We start from the raw sequence: 21453 nt of genomic DNA, 5'->3' as shown, positions 1-21453 counted from the left end.
GACCCTCCAGTACATCCTAGCACTCTTTTCCATTACATACATTGATTGCTGGAGGTGCCGGACCTGCATTCCCCCGCGTTCCCACTGAAAAAAAGCCCTGCTTATAATTGTTTGGACAAATTTCTGTTTTATTGGGGTTGTCGAAAATAGGGACTTTCCATGCGTAGCCTATATATTGTTACACAATTTTAAGAATAAAGAGAGAGTACTTTCTTATATTTTGAGTGTGGATTTTACTTGGTTATTCTTTATTCTATTGGCTAATAGGTAGGTGTGATGGCAAGATGTCCAAAAACTCTTGATAGGAATGGAAGTATGTCTCTGTTCTGCTTCTGAATTGCACAGAAGCCCTTATTAGAGAGTTGTCAGTTGCTTACCAGTATAGATATATAGTTGGCACTGAGGACCGATGTTTTAAAGGAGGGTGCTGATCCTACTGTTGAGTTGTCTGTGACATTTCTTAACTCCAAAACACCATAAATGATAAGTTTATCCACATAGAGGAAGTCTATTTCTGCTATAACCCACTTGCCTGGAAAAGAATGAAAATAACATGTTTACCAATCTACTATGAGTCCCAGCTGTGGTTCACGTTCTTCTTCGCACAGCCCACTAGAGATAAGTCATCTTCCTTTAGCTTAGAGGTAAAACATTTAGTGATTAAAAAAATATTAACGGAGAAGTGTGGGATTGTAAAAAAAGGTAAACACACATACTTACCTACCTACTGCAGCATCAATCTGTCCCTCACCAGGCCTTAGCCTGAGAACTGAGCAATCACGTGACACTAATCGCTCAGTTTTCAGGTACTCTAATAGCAGAGAACTGTGACTGTCAATCACCGCTCTCTTCTCTGCCCCTCCAGCACTCACTGGAGTACCGGGCTGGGGAAGGGGCAGGAGCGGCTTGAAATTGTTATGCTCACTAGATAGTGCTGATTTCAGAAATTAGGGTTTAAGATTGGGGGATCCTTTAAATACAGTGTAAGTGAATCTCACAGATTCATTAGCAAACTACCAGGGCACAGGATCCTGTGAATGTAAACCAATCAGACGGAGCCTAGGTAAACCCCTTGGAGCCCACTTTCGGCAATATAGTGATGTACAATGAATTTTCAGATAATACATGAGCATTTGTATTCTCTTAAAACAAGCACAGCTGATAGGAATTTGGGGTTGGTCACATCATAGCCACGTGTCTGCATACTAACAGTCCTATTTCTATTTAAACATCAACCTGTATCAAAAGAATGAGGACCTCTAGGTTGGAAAAACTAATCAAAATCAGATTTAGATATGCTTCAATATAAAAATAGTAAGTATTTTGTTTGGGGGAAAAAAAACTAAACATTTTTACCTGCAGGAATAATAACAGTTGAACCATTTTGCAGGACATTATCATTGTTTTCTACAGATGATTGTTCGATGGATCTGGTTGTCCAAGAACTGGAAATGAAAACACATATTATTAGAGCCATGAACCATTTAGGCTGCATAATAAGCAATAACCAGAACTCTACTGCTACAATTGGTGCAATGTAGGATCATAATTTCTATTCTATTGATAAAAACAATAAACAAAATAGAGAGAAAAGGGGTAAAAAAACTGCGCAAATGGTGTGAAAAAATTAATTAATATAAATAAATTTATATATAAATTTGAATATAAAGTGATAAAGTGGGATTTCTCCCACGCTGTCAGCTGCTACACAAACGTGGAATAGTGATAAATAGTGAACTAATGGGGATGTAGCGCTCGACAGAAATACATAAAATAAATACAAACATGTGAACCATATAAACCATATAGGATGATTCGTGCAATAAAGTCTCTGGTGTCCAAAGCAATTAGATAATTGACAGCCAATATGGAAGACACAGACTTGATAGGGTGGTTTCCTTAGCAAAGCCTTCACCTTCACACGATCACCCAGTGGAATAACTATATGAGCCGCTTACCAGATTTAATGGACCCCTTGATTATAGGGGGTCAAATGCGCTGTGTACTCCAGTAAGGAACTCTAATGCATCTTGCTCCCATAAGTAGAGGTCATCACAGCCAGAGTCAGTGCCATAATCAGAAAGCCAAGCCATATGCAGGGATTAAAAAATAGTCTCATGGTGCAGTATCTCTTATCAATCAAGCATTTATTTAAGACAAATTGCACTTACTAGACAAAAAGCAGATAAAAGCCTTCAATAAAATCGTTTGCTGGGGATGGGAGACGCCGCTCCACGCTGCGCTCCTCAGACCTCAGACCCGGATGTGTATGGTCTCACGTTCCCGACGTTTCGTCAGTCAAGGCTGACATCATCAGGGGATCCCCTGATGATGTCAGCCTTGACTGACGAAACGTCGGGAACGTAAGACCATACACATAGGGGTTTGAGGTCTGAGGAGCGCAGCGTGGAGCGGCATCTCCCATCCCCAGCAAACGATTTTATTGAAGGCTTTTATCTGCTTTTTGTCTAGTAAGTGCAATTTGTCTTAAATAAATGCTTGATTGATAAGAGATACTGCACCATGAGACTATTTTTTAATCCCTGCATATGGCTTGGCTTTCTGATTATGGCACTGACTCTGGCTGTGATGACCTCTACTTATGGGAGCAAGATGCATTAGAGTTCCTTACTGGAGTACACAGCGCATTTGACCCCCTATAATCAAGGGGTCCATTAAATCTGGTAAGCGGCTCACATAGTTATTCCACTGGGTGATCGTGTGAAGGTGAAGGCTTTTCTAAGGAAACCACCCTATCAAGTCTGTGTCTTCCATATTGGCTGTCAATTATCTAATTGCTTTGGACACCAGAGACTTTATTGCACGAATCATCCTATATGGTTTATATGGTTCACATGTTTGTATTTATTTTATATATTTCTGTCGAGCGCTACATCCCCATTTGTTCACTAATAAACAAAATAGGCATGTAAACTGGGTGTAGACTCTCGTGGATTTTCGTCACTCCCAGTTCTCCTTACTCCCTGGCTTTTGTTGTTTTTTGTTTCTATCTGGTGGATTTTCCGAGGTCATTAAGGTTATATAATTTTTTGTTTAACCGCTATTTATTCAATATTTATTTTGAATAATGCATTATTTTAAATTACTTGTTAGGCTATGCTCAGGTGGTGTGGCTTTTTATCAATTGATGCTTTATTTTATCATATTCGGTTGTATTATCTATTTGTCAGAGCTATTTGCTTCATCTAGACATTATACTTCACATATTAGGTTGTTTAGATACTGTAGTCATTTATCTAACTAAATCTATGTGAACTATCACAATTCGGCTGTAGGACTATGTTGGTAATCTGTCCAGAGGTATGCGGATACTGGACTCCAGGAAAATGGCTGCCACTTTACACCAATTATAGAGTATAACGATTGACCAATCATATCCTCCGTTATCCCCTGAAGAAGTCATGTGATCGTGACGTAACGCGCAGGGCAAACTGAGTTACCGGAAGTGACGCGAATCCCGGGAAGGATTACGGCGCTTGTGTTAAAACGCTGGATACTACTATCTATGTAAGTCTGTATGCTTTTAATTCAATAAATGGTTGGAATTACTACACTATAAAATCTTCTTCATGTACCCCCACTCCATAACTAATGTCAAGGTGATCCGTGGATACTATATATATATATATATATATATATATATATATATGTACTTAGCAGAGAGCCATAGCTTGAAGCACCGAGGACAAGGAGTACAACAGGCCTATGGGAAAGATATGCGATATTCAAGTAATGCACAGGTGAGAGGCTAGAAAGCGCAGAGGTGGCACATTGGATGAAGACTTCACACACAAGATTATTGATTGAATTGATTCTGATAGTGAAGGGTCACTGTTTTGAAATACACCATTGACTTCACTGATATACTTGCACTTGGACTACTGAAATATATATAGATACGACCCTTTATTATACAGTGCATGTTCTCTTGTTTTTATTGTATAGATTTATTTTACTATTGGATTCATCATTGAATATATATTTTGCTCTATGTTATAATACACAGTTTACACGTTTATTTATTGACCGCGCAGCACTTTATATTATACACTTAAACAAAAAAGGCAACCACTCCCCACTCACACGTTTCTTATGTTCTTTAGGCCTCTCATTTGGAAGACATTCAAGCATCTGGCACTGTGTTTTTACATAAAGACTCCACTTTTTACTTCTTTGGAACAGAATGGGTAAGGTTAGAACTTCTAAAAGGTTTACCAGAGTGTGGTCTGGGATGAGCTCAGTTAACCCATAAAAAGCACCATTTGTCTGCTACCCTGTGAAGTGTAGAGCTCACCAGACATGAGAACAATGATGGTGTGGTGAGTGCACATACAGTATTTTAGCCAAAATTCAAATTATTACCTCTGGATTTTGTGAGTATTTTTGCAGATTTTGGGAGGATGAAATTAAGATTCTTGCCAAACCCTATCAAAACATTTTTTTCAACCATACCCCTGCAGATTAATGCTATAATGTACTAGCATGCGCCACATGCTACCACATGACAGACGTACCTGTCATAATGTGCCCTCCAGCACCTGGTTTTCCTTCCAGGTTCTGTCTCTTCGGCCGTTTGAATGGTCGGGCCATGATGATGTCACTGTCACGCATGCATACACAAGTCACATCACTATGGCACAGCAAGGGTGCTGTAAACGTGGTCTTAGCTGAGCATGAGCAGCTTAAGTCACATTACGGTTGACTGACAGGCCAAGAGAAGCATTTATGACAGAAGAGAGCACTAGGGTCTCTTCTGTTAAAAAAAACCTTGCCTATCATTGTGTTTTTAAAATAAGTTAAATTCCCCTTTGATAAACAGTATGGATGACACTTAGCCTGGTTCACACTGGTGTGATTTTTCATGCGATTTTACAGTTTCAAATCACATTACGAGTCACACCCATTGTCGGCAGTGGAACCATTCAAATAGCTACAACTTATATTGCAGCGACTTTGAAAAAGGTTCCTGCACTACTTTTTTCTGATTTCATTGAGACTTGCATTGACTTTTGTTAAATGAAGTTGCAAGCAGCAGTGGAATCGGGGGTGCAAATCACACTGATCTCTGGCTTTGAAATCGCACTGAAGTAGGGCGATTTCAAAGCTGCACTGGTGAACCAGGGCTAAGGCTGTTTTTCAGTAGGGATGATCGAACTTTTGAAAAGTTCGGTTTGACCAGAATACCCGAACTTCCCGAAAGTTCGGCCCGGATTTCAGAACCACATTGAAGTCAATGGGACCCGAACTTCGGTAATCAAAAAACACAATTTTGAAGCCCTAAAACCCAATAAATGGCCCTAAAAAGTGCCTAGGGTTCTGGGTCATGCCCCAGGGACTATTAATCACACAAAAAAAAGTTCTTAAAAACTGTCATTTTTGATAGAGAGCCAATTATTGAAAAAATTATTGAAAAAAAAAAAAAAAAGAGATTTCTTTGGATTTAGTGTCTGGGGGGTCTAAAAAGTGTACCTGTGAAGTATCAGCTCTGTAGTATGTCCAGAACCAGAAAAAAAAAGATAGTTTGTATTAGAATTGAGGTAGAGCAGGATAGTGGCTCCGCTATTTTCACACCCGGCCGTTTTTCTTGCAGGCGTTTATTGGGCTTTTTTGTGGACGTCTTTGGAGGCAGGCATGACATCTGAACTTCTGTGTAGGGGTATATATACACACACACATGTATGTATATATACACATACACATATATAGGTGTGAAAGTAGCAGAACCCTATGCCTGCGCTAATTAAATAATTTGCAGGCATAGGGCTACGCTCCTATCACACCTATATGTGTGTATGTGTATAAATACATATAAGTGTGTGTGTGTATATATACCCCTATACAGAAGTTCAGATGTTATGCCTGCCTCCAAAGACACCCAAAAAATGCCCCAAAAAAACGCCTGCAACAACACGCCTGGGCGTTTTTGTTGCAGGCGTTTTTTTGGGCATTTTTTGGGCGTCTTTGGAGGCAGGCATAACATCTGAACTTCTGTATAGGGGTATATATACACACACACGGGCTTTTAAAGCCCAGTTCCTGTCCCATTGCATTTTGGTCGGTTCTGGTTGCCGAATTCCGAACTTTTTCAGCAAAAAGTTCGAAATTCGGCCGAATTTCAAACAATGTTCGGGTCGAACCGATGGTCGACCTGAACCGTTCGATCATCCCTATTTTTGAGCTGTGTGTAACCACAACTGATTTCCCTGTTTCTTGTACGTATAGTATGTTGCTTTTAGCAACATACTAAGACCTGGTTGTGGTCTGTGACCGAGCTCGGGTAACCCATAAAACGTATCAGCTTTTTTTTTTTACAATGTTAAAACCTCCGTGAGGTTATTATTGCTTCATATGTGCAGGAGATTGCCATTAGGGGAGTGTAAAAGTTCTACAATTGCCAATGGAATAGAAATAGAGATGGAAACTCTCGATTGTACTGTAAGGACAAAAACATCTGCATTACTTTTTCCTTAAGGCACCTACAAACGACTGTTGCACTCCCAGCCCATACATAAACCTATTACAATAGTAAGTGTGTATATCCATACAATCACAGGTATATGGTTGTATCCAAGGTCCAAAAGCTGGGGGTGAGACAGGCCCCATCTCAACGCGTTTCCGGGAAAATAATTCCGCTTCTTCATGAGAAGGGATGGGGAATACAAAATATGCTATATAATCAAGTTGTTGAGAACATGGGGGTCACCACACATTACTGGGCACAGTCAAAGGCCACTTGATATGGAAAACGGAGAAGGAAACCAGAATGTAGGATACAAAAATCTCTATATCATGATGGCATATAAGGTTGTAACACCATAAGCCAAACAGGTGGATAATGGAATGTAGCTGCAAAAAATATCTAGAAGGAGCAGGATTAACATTAGGATTAACACTTCTGATGGTGTATGTACATTCACTTATAAATGGCTCCAAAGTGATGGTAGCAAGTCTCAAAATGCAGACTGCCTATTGGGAGGATTTCATTATACCAATGTTTGAGGCTTGCTGCCATCACTTTGGAGCTATCTACAAGTTATTATGCATAAACCCTTTGGATGAGCTTTATTTAGTTTGTATAATGGGTCATAGGTTTTTTTTTTTAATTTTATATTTAAATAGTATTTGAACATATATATCAATAAACGTTAATTGGTGTTTTTAAAACTGTAGTGTGTGGGTGCCTTAAAAGTTCACATGATACTTTGCTTTCTGTTATTTCAATATTATGTATATAGCATGTGGCACCTTTATATATATATATAGCCCCCTCCAAATTGTATAAATCTGCTCATACTTACTCATTATTTGAAGGTGTTGGTGCATTGATAGGTAGAGGAGAAGGAGCAGGAGGAGGTGAGGGGGGAGGGGGAGGAGGAGGAGGGATGCATTTTTTGTAGAAGCACTGATAGACCACCAGGTTCACATCTCTGTTAGACATAGTTGTATCCAGCATTCCTGCCACTGCACGTCTGCGGAGCTTGTTTTTTCCGGACACTACAAAAATAATGTTATTGTTTAACCACGTATATACAGAACGCTTTCACCCTCTTCCTGCAGTCACATTTTGAATGACAATTACTCAGTCATGCAACACTGTATCCAAATTAAATTTGTATCATATTTTAGACAGAGCTTTCTTTTAGTAGTATTTAACCACCACTGGGTTTTTTATTGTTTGCTATATAGATGGCAAAATAAATCAGGCACCCCTGATATAAGTTATCAGGGAATGTAGCCTTAATGTAGCATCACCTATACCAGTCCCATTTCCTGCAAGCCTAGCCTACTGGTACATGGTTGCCCTATTTAATGCCATATTTACTGATCAGGAAGTACAGGAGGCTAAAGAAAGGAAGAACAAAAGACATCCTGTAGTTCCAGGATTGCAGTTTTCCACAGGGGATGGCTGGTATCTTACAGGGACACAAGTCAGCAGGATGTGCAAATGGTTCAGTTTAGGCCCAGGCAGAGAGATGGTCAGCGAAATAGCAAAGGACCGGTCCAGGCAACAGAAAGAGATGTGCTCAATGAAACAGGCCAGGATTAGTACAGGTGGCAGACAGAGGCAACACTGCACTGGTGTGGTGATTATAAGGAACACTGTTACTGGCATACACTGGTCTGGTGACACTGGGACTGGTGTGACAGTGGTTAGGAAAATGTTAGCTTACGGCACTGTTCTGGTGTGATGGCAATCAGGGACATTGATTCTAGCTACACTGGTCTGAGACACAACACTGTGGCTGGTGTGGTGGTGATTGTAACTGCACAATTCAAACTCATTCACACTTAAGGTTGGGGATGGCTGTATCACAGTTTTATCACTCCTTAACGGTTAACCCCTTAAAAACGCTGGAAAAAAGAGAATTCTCAAGGTTTCAAGTACATGAAACGTAGATCATATCTAATTCTGTGAGGGAGTCCCTGTAAGAACTCCATTACAAAAATTACAATAAAAATCCTGGCAGAAGTTGTGTCTCCACCCAGAGGCTGTGTCTACATCAGTTACCCTGCAGGTGGACAATCAAACAGGGAGAGTGCAGCTCAGACAAAACCAGGATGTAAGGCTGGGTATACACTGTGATTCGCACCACATTGCTGTGCAGATCATATATGATTCAAATTCAGCCATACAAATTGTAAGGCTGAAATCGCATCACATTCAAACCAAAATGGTGCAGAACTTTTTTTTGGTCCATATTGGATTTGGATGGCATGGTTGTTTACACCTATGCAATCCGATTCCTGCACCATTTGACAGTTCGCACTGCAAACTGATCTGGGGATGTCATTAACTTTACATTGACACCCCCAACGGTTTGCAGATGTCAGTGTGAACCAGTGTGTGATTCAGGTGTGATGCAGGATCCAGCACTGAATCACAGGGTTTCCCGCATCGCACTAATGGGAACCGGGACTACAAGTACTATTTCAGTATTTGCAGATGACACTAAGCTATGGAGTGAAATAATGGCCCTACAGGATGGCTCCATGCACCGTTTAATTGGGAACAAGGTGGCAAATGAGGTTTAATGTTGTTAAATGTAAATACATATATACTAGGGGGAGTACAACTGGGGGAATCAATGGTGGAGAAAGATCTGGGGGTTTTGGTGGATCATTATTATTATTATTATTATTATTATACAGAATTTATATAGCGCAAACAGTTTGCGCAGCGCTTTACAATGTGAGGGAAGACAATACAGTTACAATACTGTACTTTGTACCTACCCAATGTTGCAGACTTATTTGTCTGTTATGCGCTTAAAAATCAATAAAAATTGTTTAAAAAAAAAAAATACAGTTACAATACAATTCATTACAGGAGGAATTAGAGGGCCCTGCTTGTTAGAGCTTACAATCTAGAAGGGAGGGTCAAGTGAAACAAAGGCAATAACAGTGGGGGATGGGCTGATGGAGAAAATGGAAGTATAGTTGTTAGTTGTGGGTAGGATAGGCTTCTCTGAAGAGGAGGGTTTTCAGGGATCATCTAAAAGCTAATAGAATAAGAGATAATCGGACAGATAATGTTAAGGAGTTCCATAGGATTTGTAGAGGCTCTGGTAAAGTCCCGGAGGCGAGCATGGGAGGAGGTGACGAGGGAGCTAGAGAGCAGGAGGTTTTGAGAGGAACGAAGAGATTGATTAGGTTGGTATTTTGAGACTAGACTAGTGATGTAGCTGGGGGCTAAGTTGTGGATGGCTTTGTAAGATGTTAGTATTTTGAATTTATTTTGTTAGGTGAGTGGAAGCCAGTGGAGGGCTTGACAGAGAGGAGCGGCGGACACAGAGCGATTGGTAAGGTGGATGAGTCTGGCGGCAGCATTCATGATGGGTTGAAGGGGGGGTAGCCTGTGTAGAGGTATGCCAATGAGAAGGGAATTGCAGTAGTCGAGTCGTGAGATGACCAGGGAGTGAACTAGGAGCTTTGTTGTGTCTTTGGTTAGAAAGGGACGTATTTTGGAGATGTTGCAGAGGCTGAGGCAGCAAGATGAGGCAGCAGGAACTGAATTTATTTTCTCTTGAGAGGAGATTAAGGGGGATATGATCAACATATACAAATACAAAAGGGGTCCATATAGTGAACTTGGTGTTGAAATTTTCACTTTAAGGTCATCACAGAGGACAAGGGGCACTCTTTAGGTTTGGAGGAAAATAGATTTTAGCAAAATATGGAAAGGTTTCTTCACAGTAAGAGCTGTGAAAATGGGGAATAGACTCCCTGGCCAGCTCAGTAAATTGCTTTAAAAAAGGACTGGATTCTTTCCTAAATGTCCATAATATAACTGGGTGCTAACAATTATAGTTAAAGTTGATCCAGGGAATATCTGATTGCCTCTCGGGGGATCAGGAAGGAATTTTTTCCCTGCTGTAGCAAATTGGATCATGCTTTGCTGGGGTTTTTCACCTTCCTCTGGATCAACTGCAGGTATAGGATTGTGTATATGGGATTGTATGATTTTTTTTTCTCATTTATTGGTTGAACTCGATGGACTTGTGTCTTTTCTCAACCAAACTATGTAACTTTGCACGAATAAGACCAGCAGCTGTCATGAAACTGTAGTACGACATGCTCCAAAGAAAGAAAGAAAGGTAAGACCTATTTTCAAAAATATTATTTTTAAGTATTCTCTGTGAATGGGAACTCATAACAAACTAACCATCCCAATAAAGTCATGTTTCTGAGATCCACCATTTCATAGTGATCTGTGCTGTGAAATGTATGTATTATATGTGAATACAAAGACTTTAAAATCGCTTACTTTTTTCCCAATTAAAAGAGAAGTATGTTTTTTTTTAAGAATCATACTTACCTAGGTGGATGCAGCATTGGTCCGATGCTGCATCTCTCCCCCACTGGTTCTAACACTGGGAACCGACCGATCATACACTGCCTGTCCCTCTGTTCTCAGAGCTTCCTGAGCATCGCGCTGGTGACTGCCATTCACTGGCTCTCTGCTCTTCCCCTCGCCACCCCCGCGCCCACTGAGGCACTGGGATGTGGAGGCGGCGGGTGCGGCCGGCTCAGTCTCTCAATGGCTCGCTGAGAGGCTAAGACGGGTGCTGGTCCAGGCATGTGGGTGGATCCTGACTTCATTGTTGCTCAGTGACATCAGCAGACAGCGGGCTCACAGGAGCGCAGAATGAACTGCACTCCTGTGATCAACAGAAGAAGTACAGCCAAACAAGCTTTGGCTGTACTTCTCCTTAAACGGCTCGTGCAGGACAGCAGGAGAATGAATGTGACCACTAGGGCTGTCTACTTTGGTGCCAAGATTTTTTTCACTACAACTAATGGTTCCCCTTCTCCCCATATTATAGACCAAAGTTGGCCATACACTAGCAAATTTTCAAACAAATGTGTGTACAAAAATTAATATGAACATTCAAACATGTTGTACGAACATTCCAAGTACATTTGTTGACTTGACAAATGTCATTCAGAAGTACTTCAAAATCTTGTTTTCATTTTAATGTTCAATTTTTGGAATGAATTTTCCTTCCTGAACATAAAAACACATACACTTGCAATCCAGGAGCATTTTCCATCCTACAAATTCTATCATCACTGTAGTAGGAAACAAAACTTCAGTTTGACCCCACTAAAAATTAGAAAAATAAATGAATATTCTTAAAACAGAAAAATGCTTGCTTTATGTTCTTTAGGCTGTAAGCACTTTTTTTAATGATACAAGTCAGACAGGCTGTGTCTCAAAGGCACCATCTGGCTTCAGAAACAATTTGGAAAGAATAGGCATTTGAGGTTAGCCAAAGAAAGTTGAAAAACTGCATGCAGTGGTATCCTTGGAATTGCTCCGATGTGCTGGCAAAACAACTGATTGGCAGTCAAACTACTGTATATGTGCACCTACCCATGTAGGTCAGTGTAGTTGTGTTTTCATTGAAGTACCAGTCTCCATTAGTATTGTTGTCATAGGTCAGAGGCTGCGAGGACCCATTACGCACGTCAATTATTTGAAACATATCTGGCTCTTGAGTTAGGTTGTGTGATATCATCACATAGTCCTCACTCTGTAAAAAAATATATATATAAACAAAACATGTAATAAATGCAATATAATGCAGCAATAAAAAAAACAGTAGGTATCCTAATTTTCCTGTAATCACACAAATGCAGAAGTCTACAGTTTAGGTATGCTGTCTCTTATAATAAATAAAAAAAAGTCCCTCTCTGGACGTCTGATAGCATATATTATCTAGCTATCAGCTCATATAGTCAAATTAATAGGATAAATGTTAGACAGTTGATTTTGACAATTAAAAAGTCGGCTGCGGCAAGTTTTCAAAAGTAGGAGCTCATAGTCCTGTCTTGTTATTTCTTTTGCTTAGTTAAAAAAAAAGGTCAAAGATTTTGGGTTGCATTTTTTTTTCCACGCCTAATCTTCCAACATGCTTGTCTTAAAACATATTGGCAATTTTCACTGTAACCAAACAATAAAAGTATGGCAAACTCAAAAAATAGAAGCAACTCAAAAACTGCCTAGTTTTTGAAACTGCCCATATCAGTTTTAGGAGATTGGTTCTTATGTTCTGAAGTTTATGCATGAACTATTTTCCACAGTTACATTTGTCCCAAAGTGAACCAATGTAAATATGTATGTGCCATACCCGGCCAATCCATGTGGAAGTTGGAAATCACTGTAGCAGGCACCTCTACTACAGTGAACAAATTTTAATCTATTTCATTTTATAAAATGGAAATATTTAGGGCTACGTCAGGCAGTGATCTGGACCTCACACTCTGACCAGCTTGGCAGGAAATAAGACTGAAGGATATGTATCAGTGTTCTGTAGCAGTCTTCAATTGCCAAGATTAGAGAGACTCTGGAGTTCAGTTACATCACAGCAGGAACTCAGTAAATGCTTTAATATTAACCACTTGCCGATCGCTGCAAGTACATATACTGCGGCGGTCAGCCCCGTGCAGGCAAAGTGACGTATGGGTACGTCACTCGCCCACGAGCCAATAGGGGGTGAGCGTGCACCTCTGGAGGCGCGCTCCCGCCCCTGCTCGTTCACGGGCATTCCCGCGTGAGTGACCAGCAGTTCCGATGTCCGCCGGTCACTCGCGATCTCCCGCTGGAGAGGGAGAAAGGCAGGTGGCTGATGTAAACAAAGCCGCCTGTCATTCTCCCTGATGTAACAGCAGAGATCATACGATCCTGCTATGTAGGATCGTATGTCTCTGTGGTTACATCAAAATCCACACCCCTTTACAGTTAGAAGCACGCCTCTAGGGACACATTTAACCCCTTGCTCTCTAATAAAGTTAACCCCTTCCCTGCCAGTGTCATTATTACAGTAACAGTGCATATTTTTAGCACTGATTACTGTAGTAATGTCACTGGTCCCCCCAAAAGTGTCAAAAATGTCAGTCAACGGTCCGATCTGTCCGCCGCAAAGTCGCAGTCCTGCAAAAAAAATCGCCGCCATTACTAGTTAAAAAACAAACAATAAAAATGACATAAATCTTTCCCGTAGTTAGTAAACGCAATAACTTTTGCGCAAACCAATCAAAATATGCTCATTGCAATTTTTTTCACCAAAAATATGTAGCGGAAAACAAATTGGCCTAAAATGTTAAAACATTTAGATTTTTAAATTTTTGGGGGGGAATTTCATATAAAAAAATGTGAAAAATATTGTTATTTTTTCAAAATTGTCGCTCTTCTTTTTTATAGCGCAAAAAGTAAAAATCACACAGGTGATCAAATACCACCAAAAGAAAACTCTGTTTGTGGGAAAAAAAGGACGTCAATTTCATTTGGGTACAGCTTTGCACGACTGAGCAATTGTCTGTTAAAGTCATGCAGTGCTGAAGCGCAAAATAGGCCCTGGTCTTTGAGCAGCCAAATCCTCCGGGGCTTAAGTGGTTAAGATAAGTTCTTACTTTGCTATAAAGCATATTTCTAAAAATAAAACGCTCTATTTAAGGTTATGCTATATTACCTCTTTACAACGCTCTAAGGCAGTGATGGCGAACCTTGGCACCCCAGATGTTTTGGAACTACATTTCCCATGATGCGCAACTACACTGCAGTGTGCATGAGCATCATGGGAAATCTAGTTCCAAAACATCTGGGGTGCCAAGGTTCACCATCACTGCTCTAAGGCCTCATTCGCAATTACAATGACATACATGCATTTCTATGCCATTACTGTATAGGACATTTACAGCTGCGTATAAATGTGTGTAATGGATTTAAACTGTATAATTCACACAATGTGTTTACCTCCTTTTAGGTACGTTCAGTTTAGCTGTATTTAAAGAAATAGAATTCTGTGCATCCAAGGTTAGATTAGATACTCTGAAAGCTCCTAAATGCATGTAAACACATGAGAAATTGATCTGAGAAGCATAACATTTGTTTATACTTCCCAGATATCCTGTTTTAACAAACCAAATGAGGGAGGTGTAGTATGGTAAGCAACGGTTTAAGTTGCTGTCTGCAAAATGTTACAATTATGTATATGTCTGGGAGCTGGGTGTGGCTGAAGTTAGTTGCATGCGTGATGTTCAGTGAATAAAGAAGCAACCTGTACAGCCTGGTCCGTGTTAATACACTACATTTTGGCGACGAGGTTGGCTAGCTTTCTGGATTTACTGGCTATCGGACCGTTTGATGTGTCTGGAGACCACACTAGTCTCTCACAGCGCTGGGACAAGTGGAAGAAGGGATTTCAGCTCTATGTTATAGCCACAGGAGTGACTGCACCTGCTCAGAAGAGAGCCATGCTGCTGCATCTAGCTGGACCTCAAGTTCAGGACATTTTTGAAACCCTGAGAGCAACAGGGGAAGATTCAGACTATGAGACAGCCATGAATAGACTGAGTGAGTACTTTGAGCCAAAGAAAAATATTCCCTATGAAAGATATAAGTTTAGACAGGCTGTGCAAGAGCCGGGAGAAACCACAGACAGTTATGTGACTAGGCTGAAATATCTGGCAAAGTCTTGTGATTTTGGGACTGTAACTGAGGAGATAATCAGAGATCAGGTCATAGAGAAATGCACATCTGTGCACCTCAGGAGGAGATTATTGAGAGAACCTAGTCTCACACTTACTAGTCTGCAGGAGATTGCAAGAGCCATTGAACTGTCTGAGCTCCAGGCTCTGCATATTGAAACCAAGGACACTGCATCTGTCAATACAGTCTCCAAACCTACCTATAATAATAGGAATATCTGGAGTAGGAAAGAGAGTTTTCCAAAGAGGACTTTACATATCACCTGCAGTAAATGTGGCAGAGAGGGACACACAAGTCAGGACTGCACTGTGGTACAGAATAAAATGTGCTATGCTTGTGGAAAGACAGGTCATTTTTCAGCTGTGTGTAGAAGTACACCCAGAGATAACAAAACCAAAGGACCATCAGCACAAGTAAATGTTATAGCTGAGGATAAAGAGAGTGCTCGTGACTGTGAATTTATATTCTCCCTGTGTTCTCTGCAAGCTGGGACATTAACCATTAAGATTGGAAATACAGATGTGTCAGTGTTGATTGACTCTGGAGCTACATGCAATGTTATGGACTTAGCTTCTTGGCACAGTCTTAATGGCAGAGAAAATCACCTTAAATTGTGTAACACCACTAAACAGATTTATACTTATGGCTCCAGTACACCACTACAACTTAAAGGCAAATTTTATACCTCTGTTCAAACACATGAGACTGGTCCTCCATTGCAGACCGAATTCTATGTTGTAGATGGCACAGGGTCACCTCTGCTTGGTTGTCAAACCGCAATGGCACTAGGGGTGTTAAAGATTGGCCGTGATGTAGGCAGCGCAAGAGTGAATATGGTGTCTCCAGCTATTTCTGCATTGACAGAGGAATTTAAAGATTGCTTCTCTGGGTTTGGAAAATTAAAGGATTTTCATTTGGAGCTTCACATTGATCCACATGTAAAGCCTATTGCACAGCCAGTACGCAGACTTCCTTATAGCCTGAGATCACCTGTTGAGCACAAACTGGCAGAGCTGCTAGACCTTGACATTATTGAACCTGTAGAAGAACCCACTCCGTGGGTATCGCCATTAGTTGTTGTACCAAAGGGCACAGATATTCGGATTTGTGTGGACATGAGATGTGCTAACCAGGCTGTACAGGTTGCTTCTTTATTCACTGAACATCACGCATGCAACTAACTTCAGCCACACCCAGCTCCCAGACATATACATAATTGTAACATTTTGCAGACAGCAACTTAACCCGTTGCTTACCATACTACATTCCCTCCTCTCTTTGAATAAAACATAACATGCACAACGTATTAATAAGATTAACAAAATGCATGGATGAACAACTAGAAATTTAAACTATAAACTCCTGACTATACACATAGTCCTTAAGGTAGGCCGGTGGATTAGTTGCTCGTTTTTCTCTTGGCCATTCCGATGTGGATGGTTGTGGATTGAAGTCTGGATCACTGGCAGTATCATCACTACTCTTTGCCTGTTCGCCGTCTTCCGATACTTGACCTTCTGACTCAATAAATTTCTTCACAAATGAGGAATTACGCACTTTTGTGTGTCCATCTAAATCCTCTAAAACCACTTGAGTACCTCTTTTCTCCTTTACAACATAAGGCTCAGGTTCAAAGGACGGAGCCAGTTTGTTAAACCGATCATTTTGAAGCAACACCTTATCACCCTGTTGAAGGCCACTAGGTTGACACTGGCGGCGGTGGTTTGCATACTGTTCAGCCCAGATCTTCCTTTCCTCATCAATATGCCGAGAAGGTTTCTGACTCGTAGGAGGACCCCCAATGTCTGGCAATTTTGTCCTGAATTTGCAACCACAAAGAAGTTCCGCAGGACTAACTCCAGTGACAGTATGCGGAGTTGTGCGATAAGCCAAAAGAAAACGCCACAGTTCCTTTGAAAGATGGGTTCTCAGATTGTTACCGTATCGATTTACAGTGCGGTACAGACCTGGACCGACTAATGCGGCAAATGCACTTTCCAGATTGCCTCAGTCTTCAGCACCTGTTCATAACCTAGCAGAAGAGTACATTCGTTTTGTGGCTACTAACGCCATGCCTCAGGCATAGACACCGCGGGAGGTTGAAGAATTGTCATCTGTGGATCCGGAAATTGCTCGGTTGAGAAAATGTGTAAGACAAGGGGTTTGGGTGGATTGTGACCCAAGCTATCACAGAATCAAACAAGAGCTGAGTATTGCAGGACAACTAGTTTTACGTGGCAATCGTATTGTGATGCCTAAAGACTTACGGAAACGTACATTACATTTAGCCCATGAGGGCCATCAAGGCATTGTACGCACCAAACAAAGATTACGTGAGAAAGTCTGGTGGCCAGGAATTGACAAGGATGTGAAACGTTTGGTTTCTTCATGTCGAGCATGTCAGTTGGTGGGCAGCAAACCTAAACCAGAACCAGTAACTCACACTGTTCTACCTGAGGGACCATGGGAAGATTTAGCCATTGATCTGTGCGACATTCCATCTGGACACCATCTTTTAGTTGTTGTGGACTATTATTCAAGGTGGAAAGAGGTGGTAGTTCTCACTAAAGCTACATCATCAACTGTAATTGAGGGGTTGGAGAGCATTTTTGCGTCTCATGGGTTGCCTAAACGGATTGTGAGTGATAATGGTGCCCAATTTACTTCTCAGGAATTTCAGGATTATCTGAAATCAAATGCTATTGAACATCATCGTACAACTCCATACTGGCCACAGGCTAACGGGGAAGTGGAACGCCAGAATCGAACCTTGCTGAAAGCTTTGCGGATTGCTCATTTAGAGAGAAGAGACTGGAAAAAGGAACTGTGGCGTTTTCTTTTGGCTTATCGCACAACTCCGCATACTGTCACTGGAGTTAGTCCTGCGGAACTTCTTTGTGGTCGCAAATTCAGGACAAAATTGCCAGACATTGGGGGTCCTCCTATGAGTCAGAAACCTTTTCGGCATATTGATGAGGAAAGGAAGATCCGGGCTGAACAGTATGCAAACCACCGCCGCCAATGTCAACCTAGTGGCCTTCAACAGGGTGATAAGGTGTTGCTTCAAAATGATCGGTTTAGCAAACTGGCTCCGTTCTTTGAACCTGAGCCTTATATTGTAAAGGAGAAAAGAGGTACTCAAGTTGTTTTAGAGGATTTAGATGGACAGACAAAAGTGCGTAATTCCTCATTTGTGAAGAAATTTATTGAGTCAGAAGGTCAAGTATCGGAAGACGGCGAACAGGCAAAGAGTAGTGATGATACTGCCAGTGATCCAGACTTCAATCCACAACCATCCACATCGGAATAGCCAAGAGAAAAACGAGCAACTAATCCACCGGCCTACCTCAAGGACTATGTGTATAGTCAGGAGTTTATAGTTTAAATTTCTAGTTGTTCATCCATGCATTTTGTTAATCTTATTAATACGTTGTGCATGTTATGTTTTATTCAAAGAGAGGAGGGAACGTAGTATGGTAAGCAACGGGTTAAGTTGCTGTCTGCAAAATGTTACAATTATGTATATGTCTGGGAGCTGGGTGTGGCTGAAGTTAGTTGCATGCGTGATGTTCAGTGAATAAAGAAGCAACCTGTACAGCCTGGTCCGTGTTAATACACTACAGGAGGCAAGTGTGAATGCATCTTTACAATTTTCTTCATACATTTGGTTTATCTGCTGAATATAAATATATATATTAGTTTACCTTAAATCCATAGAAAGTGGCAGTGTATGCAATATTTGTGATGAAATCCACATTACTGAAATACCAATATAAGCTATTTGCATTAGGCAGTAAGGCCATCCATCCATACGGGTGAGTTAAACGTTTAGATAAGCAGGGAACAACAGTGAGACCTAAGTTAAATAAAAACATATTAGAGTTAAGAAAAACCCTTGAGATCTGGTCAAAAGAATATTAAAAGAGGGGGGTGAAATAATGAAAGAAAGAAGGAAAATGAAAATTTATAATAACTAAAAAGGAAAATAAAATAAAAGAAAGCAGGAAAAGGAAAGAAAAATGAGCCAGAAAAAGGAAAAGAAAAGGAAGTAATTAAAGGAAAGTAGAAGAACCTCCGGTAGAAATGGATAGGAGGATGAAAAGGAAAAGAAAGAACAAAAAAGAAAAAGGAAGAAAAGTTACAATGTAATAAACAGGAAAGCTTTATACTAGTACACACAGCTATCAGGAACATTGTTCCATGTTTACGTGGAGTTTACTAGGAGTTTTGTGCAAAGCCAATAAACTGAAAAACTTACCAAAGGAGTTGGAAATGATGACATCTTTCCAGATAAGGGAGGATGGAGATGGGTTATTGAATGCCATTCGGTGGAAACTGACGGTGGAGTTACAGACAGACCCAGGGAAACCAGCACTCCAATCACTACGTTGGCTACACTGTGATGGGTCAAGTAACCCATTTGCTGGTACCACCTTTGCTCCTGCATTTCCTATATGAAAAGAATGTATTTCACAATTTAAAAGTTGTGGGTAATATAACAGTGGTATGACGTCCTTAATTTTATCTCTAAAATTTCTAGGATTGGCTGGTTGGATGCAGATATTTAGAGCCATGTGTACCTACTCATTGTAGGAAAAAGGTAAGAGAAGCTTTAAGCAGATCTATCAAGCTTTCTGATTCCAGCACAGGCTTTTGCAGGCTTCAAATCAAGGGAACCACCCTGCTGATGGAGTATCTGTGCATTCCGGCTATACTATTTGGCCAAAGGTTTGTGAACACCAGATCAGCACACCTATATACAGTAAGCTTGTTGAACATTGTCTTTGGTATGTAGCCCCCCACACTCCCATTTACTATACCAGCCTCTACTCTTTTTGGAAGGCTTAGCACACGATTTTAGAGTGTGTGCCCATTTTGCTAAAATAGTTGGCTTGTGACTTTCTGCATCAAAGTTTCCAAACCATATCTTTAAGAAGCTGGTTTTGTGCACTTGGATGTAGTAATGCTGGAACTGAAAATGTCCTTTACTAAACTGTGGCCCTAAAAGTGTGTAAAATGTACCCTCCACAATACCCTCCACTGAAAGCTACTGAACTCAATAATTTGGAGGAGTTGCCTGATATTTTTGGTCATATAGTATATAAGCTATACAGGAGTTTTAGTTTTTTTCTGGATGTGTAAAATCTTTGCTTGCACGGGGTGTTAGATTACCCTCTTTGGGTTTTAGGCATTGTTTAAGATAATAAATCATTAGCACTAACCCAATTTTAAAGAAAACTAATTTTACCTGTAAGAGTCCCATCCATATCAGTTAAAACAACTTCATGTTCCCACCGGAATCCAGCTTTGTTGGATACATTAAAATATTCTATTCCATTAAACCTCACACTCCATCCTCCACACCTGTCACTACACAATCCAGCAATTGATGTCACTGCAATGGCTGCACAGTTTGGTCTGTCAAAATTCATAAACTTGACTGATGATACTGTCAATCCTTCATCAAATGGTAGAATTATACCCTTAGCTGTACAATAACTAGAGCCAAGTCCTAGTTCATCTAGATGGCCCACAATGATGGCATTCTTAAGGACAGCTCCATAGGTCTCACCCCATCCATCGACATAAGATAAAATTATTCTTTTGGTTTCTATGCCAGAATCTTCATTGTTTACCATGGTGAAGTTATGAAACTGAAGAGCACCTCCATTTACCCATTCAGCCCCTTTCTGACAGTTCCATGCGGTCAATGATTTAAAAACAGCAGGAGATGGTGTAGAAGAACTGCAAGATCCTGTTACCATGGGAAAGTATTCTTCAAATATCCAGATGCCAAACCACCCCTGAGAATGGACAGTGTTGTTGTAGAATTCACCAAGTGGCACTCGTTTCTGGCAAATGTCCGGGTCATAGGATAGACCATCTGGGTGGTCATTCATTCTGTACAAAAAACCAAAATGTGTGCCACCAGCAGCTGCATTGTGCCTAATGGTGTTATTGGGATTTGTTACCCAATACCCTGCTGGTGTAATGTCATCGTTCAGTAGACTGGTACTTTGCTGAACAAATACTGCCAGGTTGTACTGAAGCACATTACCATGTTCTATACCATCCTCAATAAAGAAGGCTCCTCCCATGATGTCATAAATTACGTTGTGTTCAACAAGAAGATGATGAGTGTTGTGGATAGTTACTGCTCTGTTGTAGGTCTGGTGGATCCCACAGCCCCGTACATATGACTTAAACTGGACATCACCCATTAAATGCCAGTTAATAGGATAACGTCCCAACCGGAAAGCTTGACCTGCATGAAAAACCTGGAAGACATACAGTATAGTTATGTTTCTCTTCTGAAATGTTTAAGCTACTGATAATAGCAGTCTACTTGAAACTGATATTAAAAGTAGAACCTAAAGCTAAACTCTGGGAATTAAAAAAAATAAAAATATAACAAGTGGGTCCCCCCACTGCAAGGGCTA

The 21453-nt window shown here is 40.6% G+C and overlaps 1 protein-coding gene across 1 annotated transcript in view; it reads right to left on the bottom strand.

Annotated features, from left to right (window-relative positions):
- LOC309556569 (fibrocystin-L-like) overlaps positions 1-21453 on the bottom strand; it is a gene marked incomplete at both ends in the record, with an annotated part of 290856 nt that overhangs the window by 89631 nt on the left and 179772 nt on the right. The window contains 7 exons of the mRNA XM_082259013.1: positions 378-532; positions 1357-1445; positions 7320-7515; positions 11897-12056; positions 18718-18869; positions 19272-19463; positions 20262-21291. Of these exons, the coding sequence (XP_082115139.1) occupies positions 378-532; positions 1357-1445; positions 7320-7515; positions 11897-12056; positions 18718-18869; positions 19272-19463; positions 20262-21291 (1974 nt within the window). The remainder of the gene's footprint in view (positions 1-377; positions 533-1356; positions 1446-7319; positions 7516-11896; positions 12057-18717; positions 18870-19271; positions 19464-20261; positions 21292-21453) is intronic.

The sequence above is a fragment of the Pelophylax lessonae genome, assembly GCF_965119305.1.
Source record: "Pelophylax lessonae genome assembly, chromosome: 5".
Classification (NCBI taxonomy): domain Eukaryota; kingdom Metazoa; phylum Chordata; class Amphibia; order Anura; family Ranidae; genus Pelophylax; species Pelophylax lessonae.
Note: the sequence above shows the minus strand (reverse complement) of the source record. Positions and strands in the feature narration are given on the sequence as shown.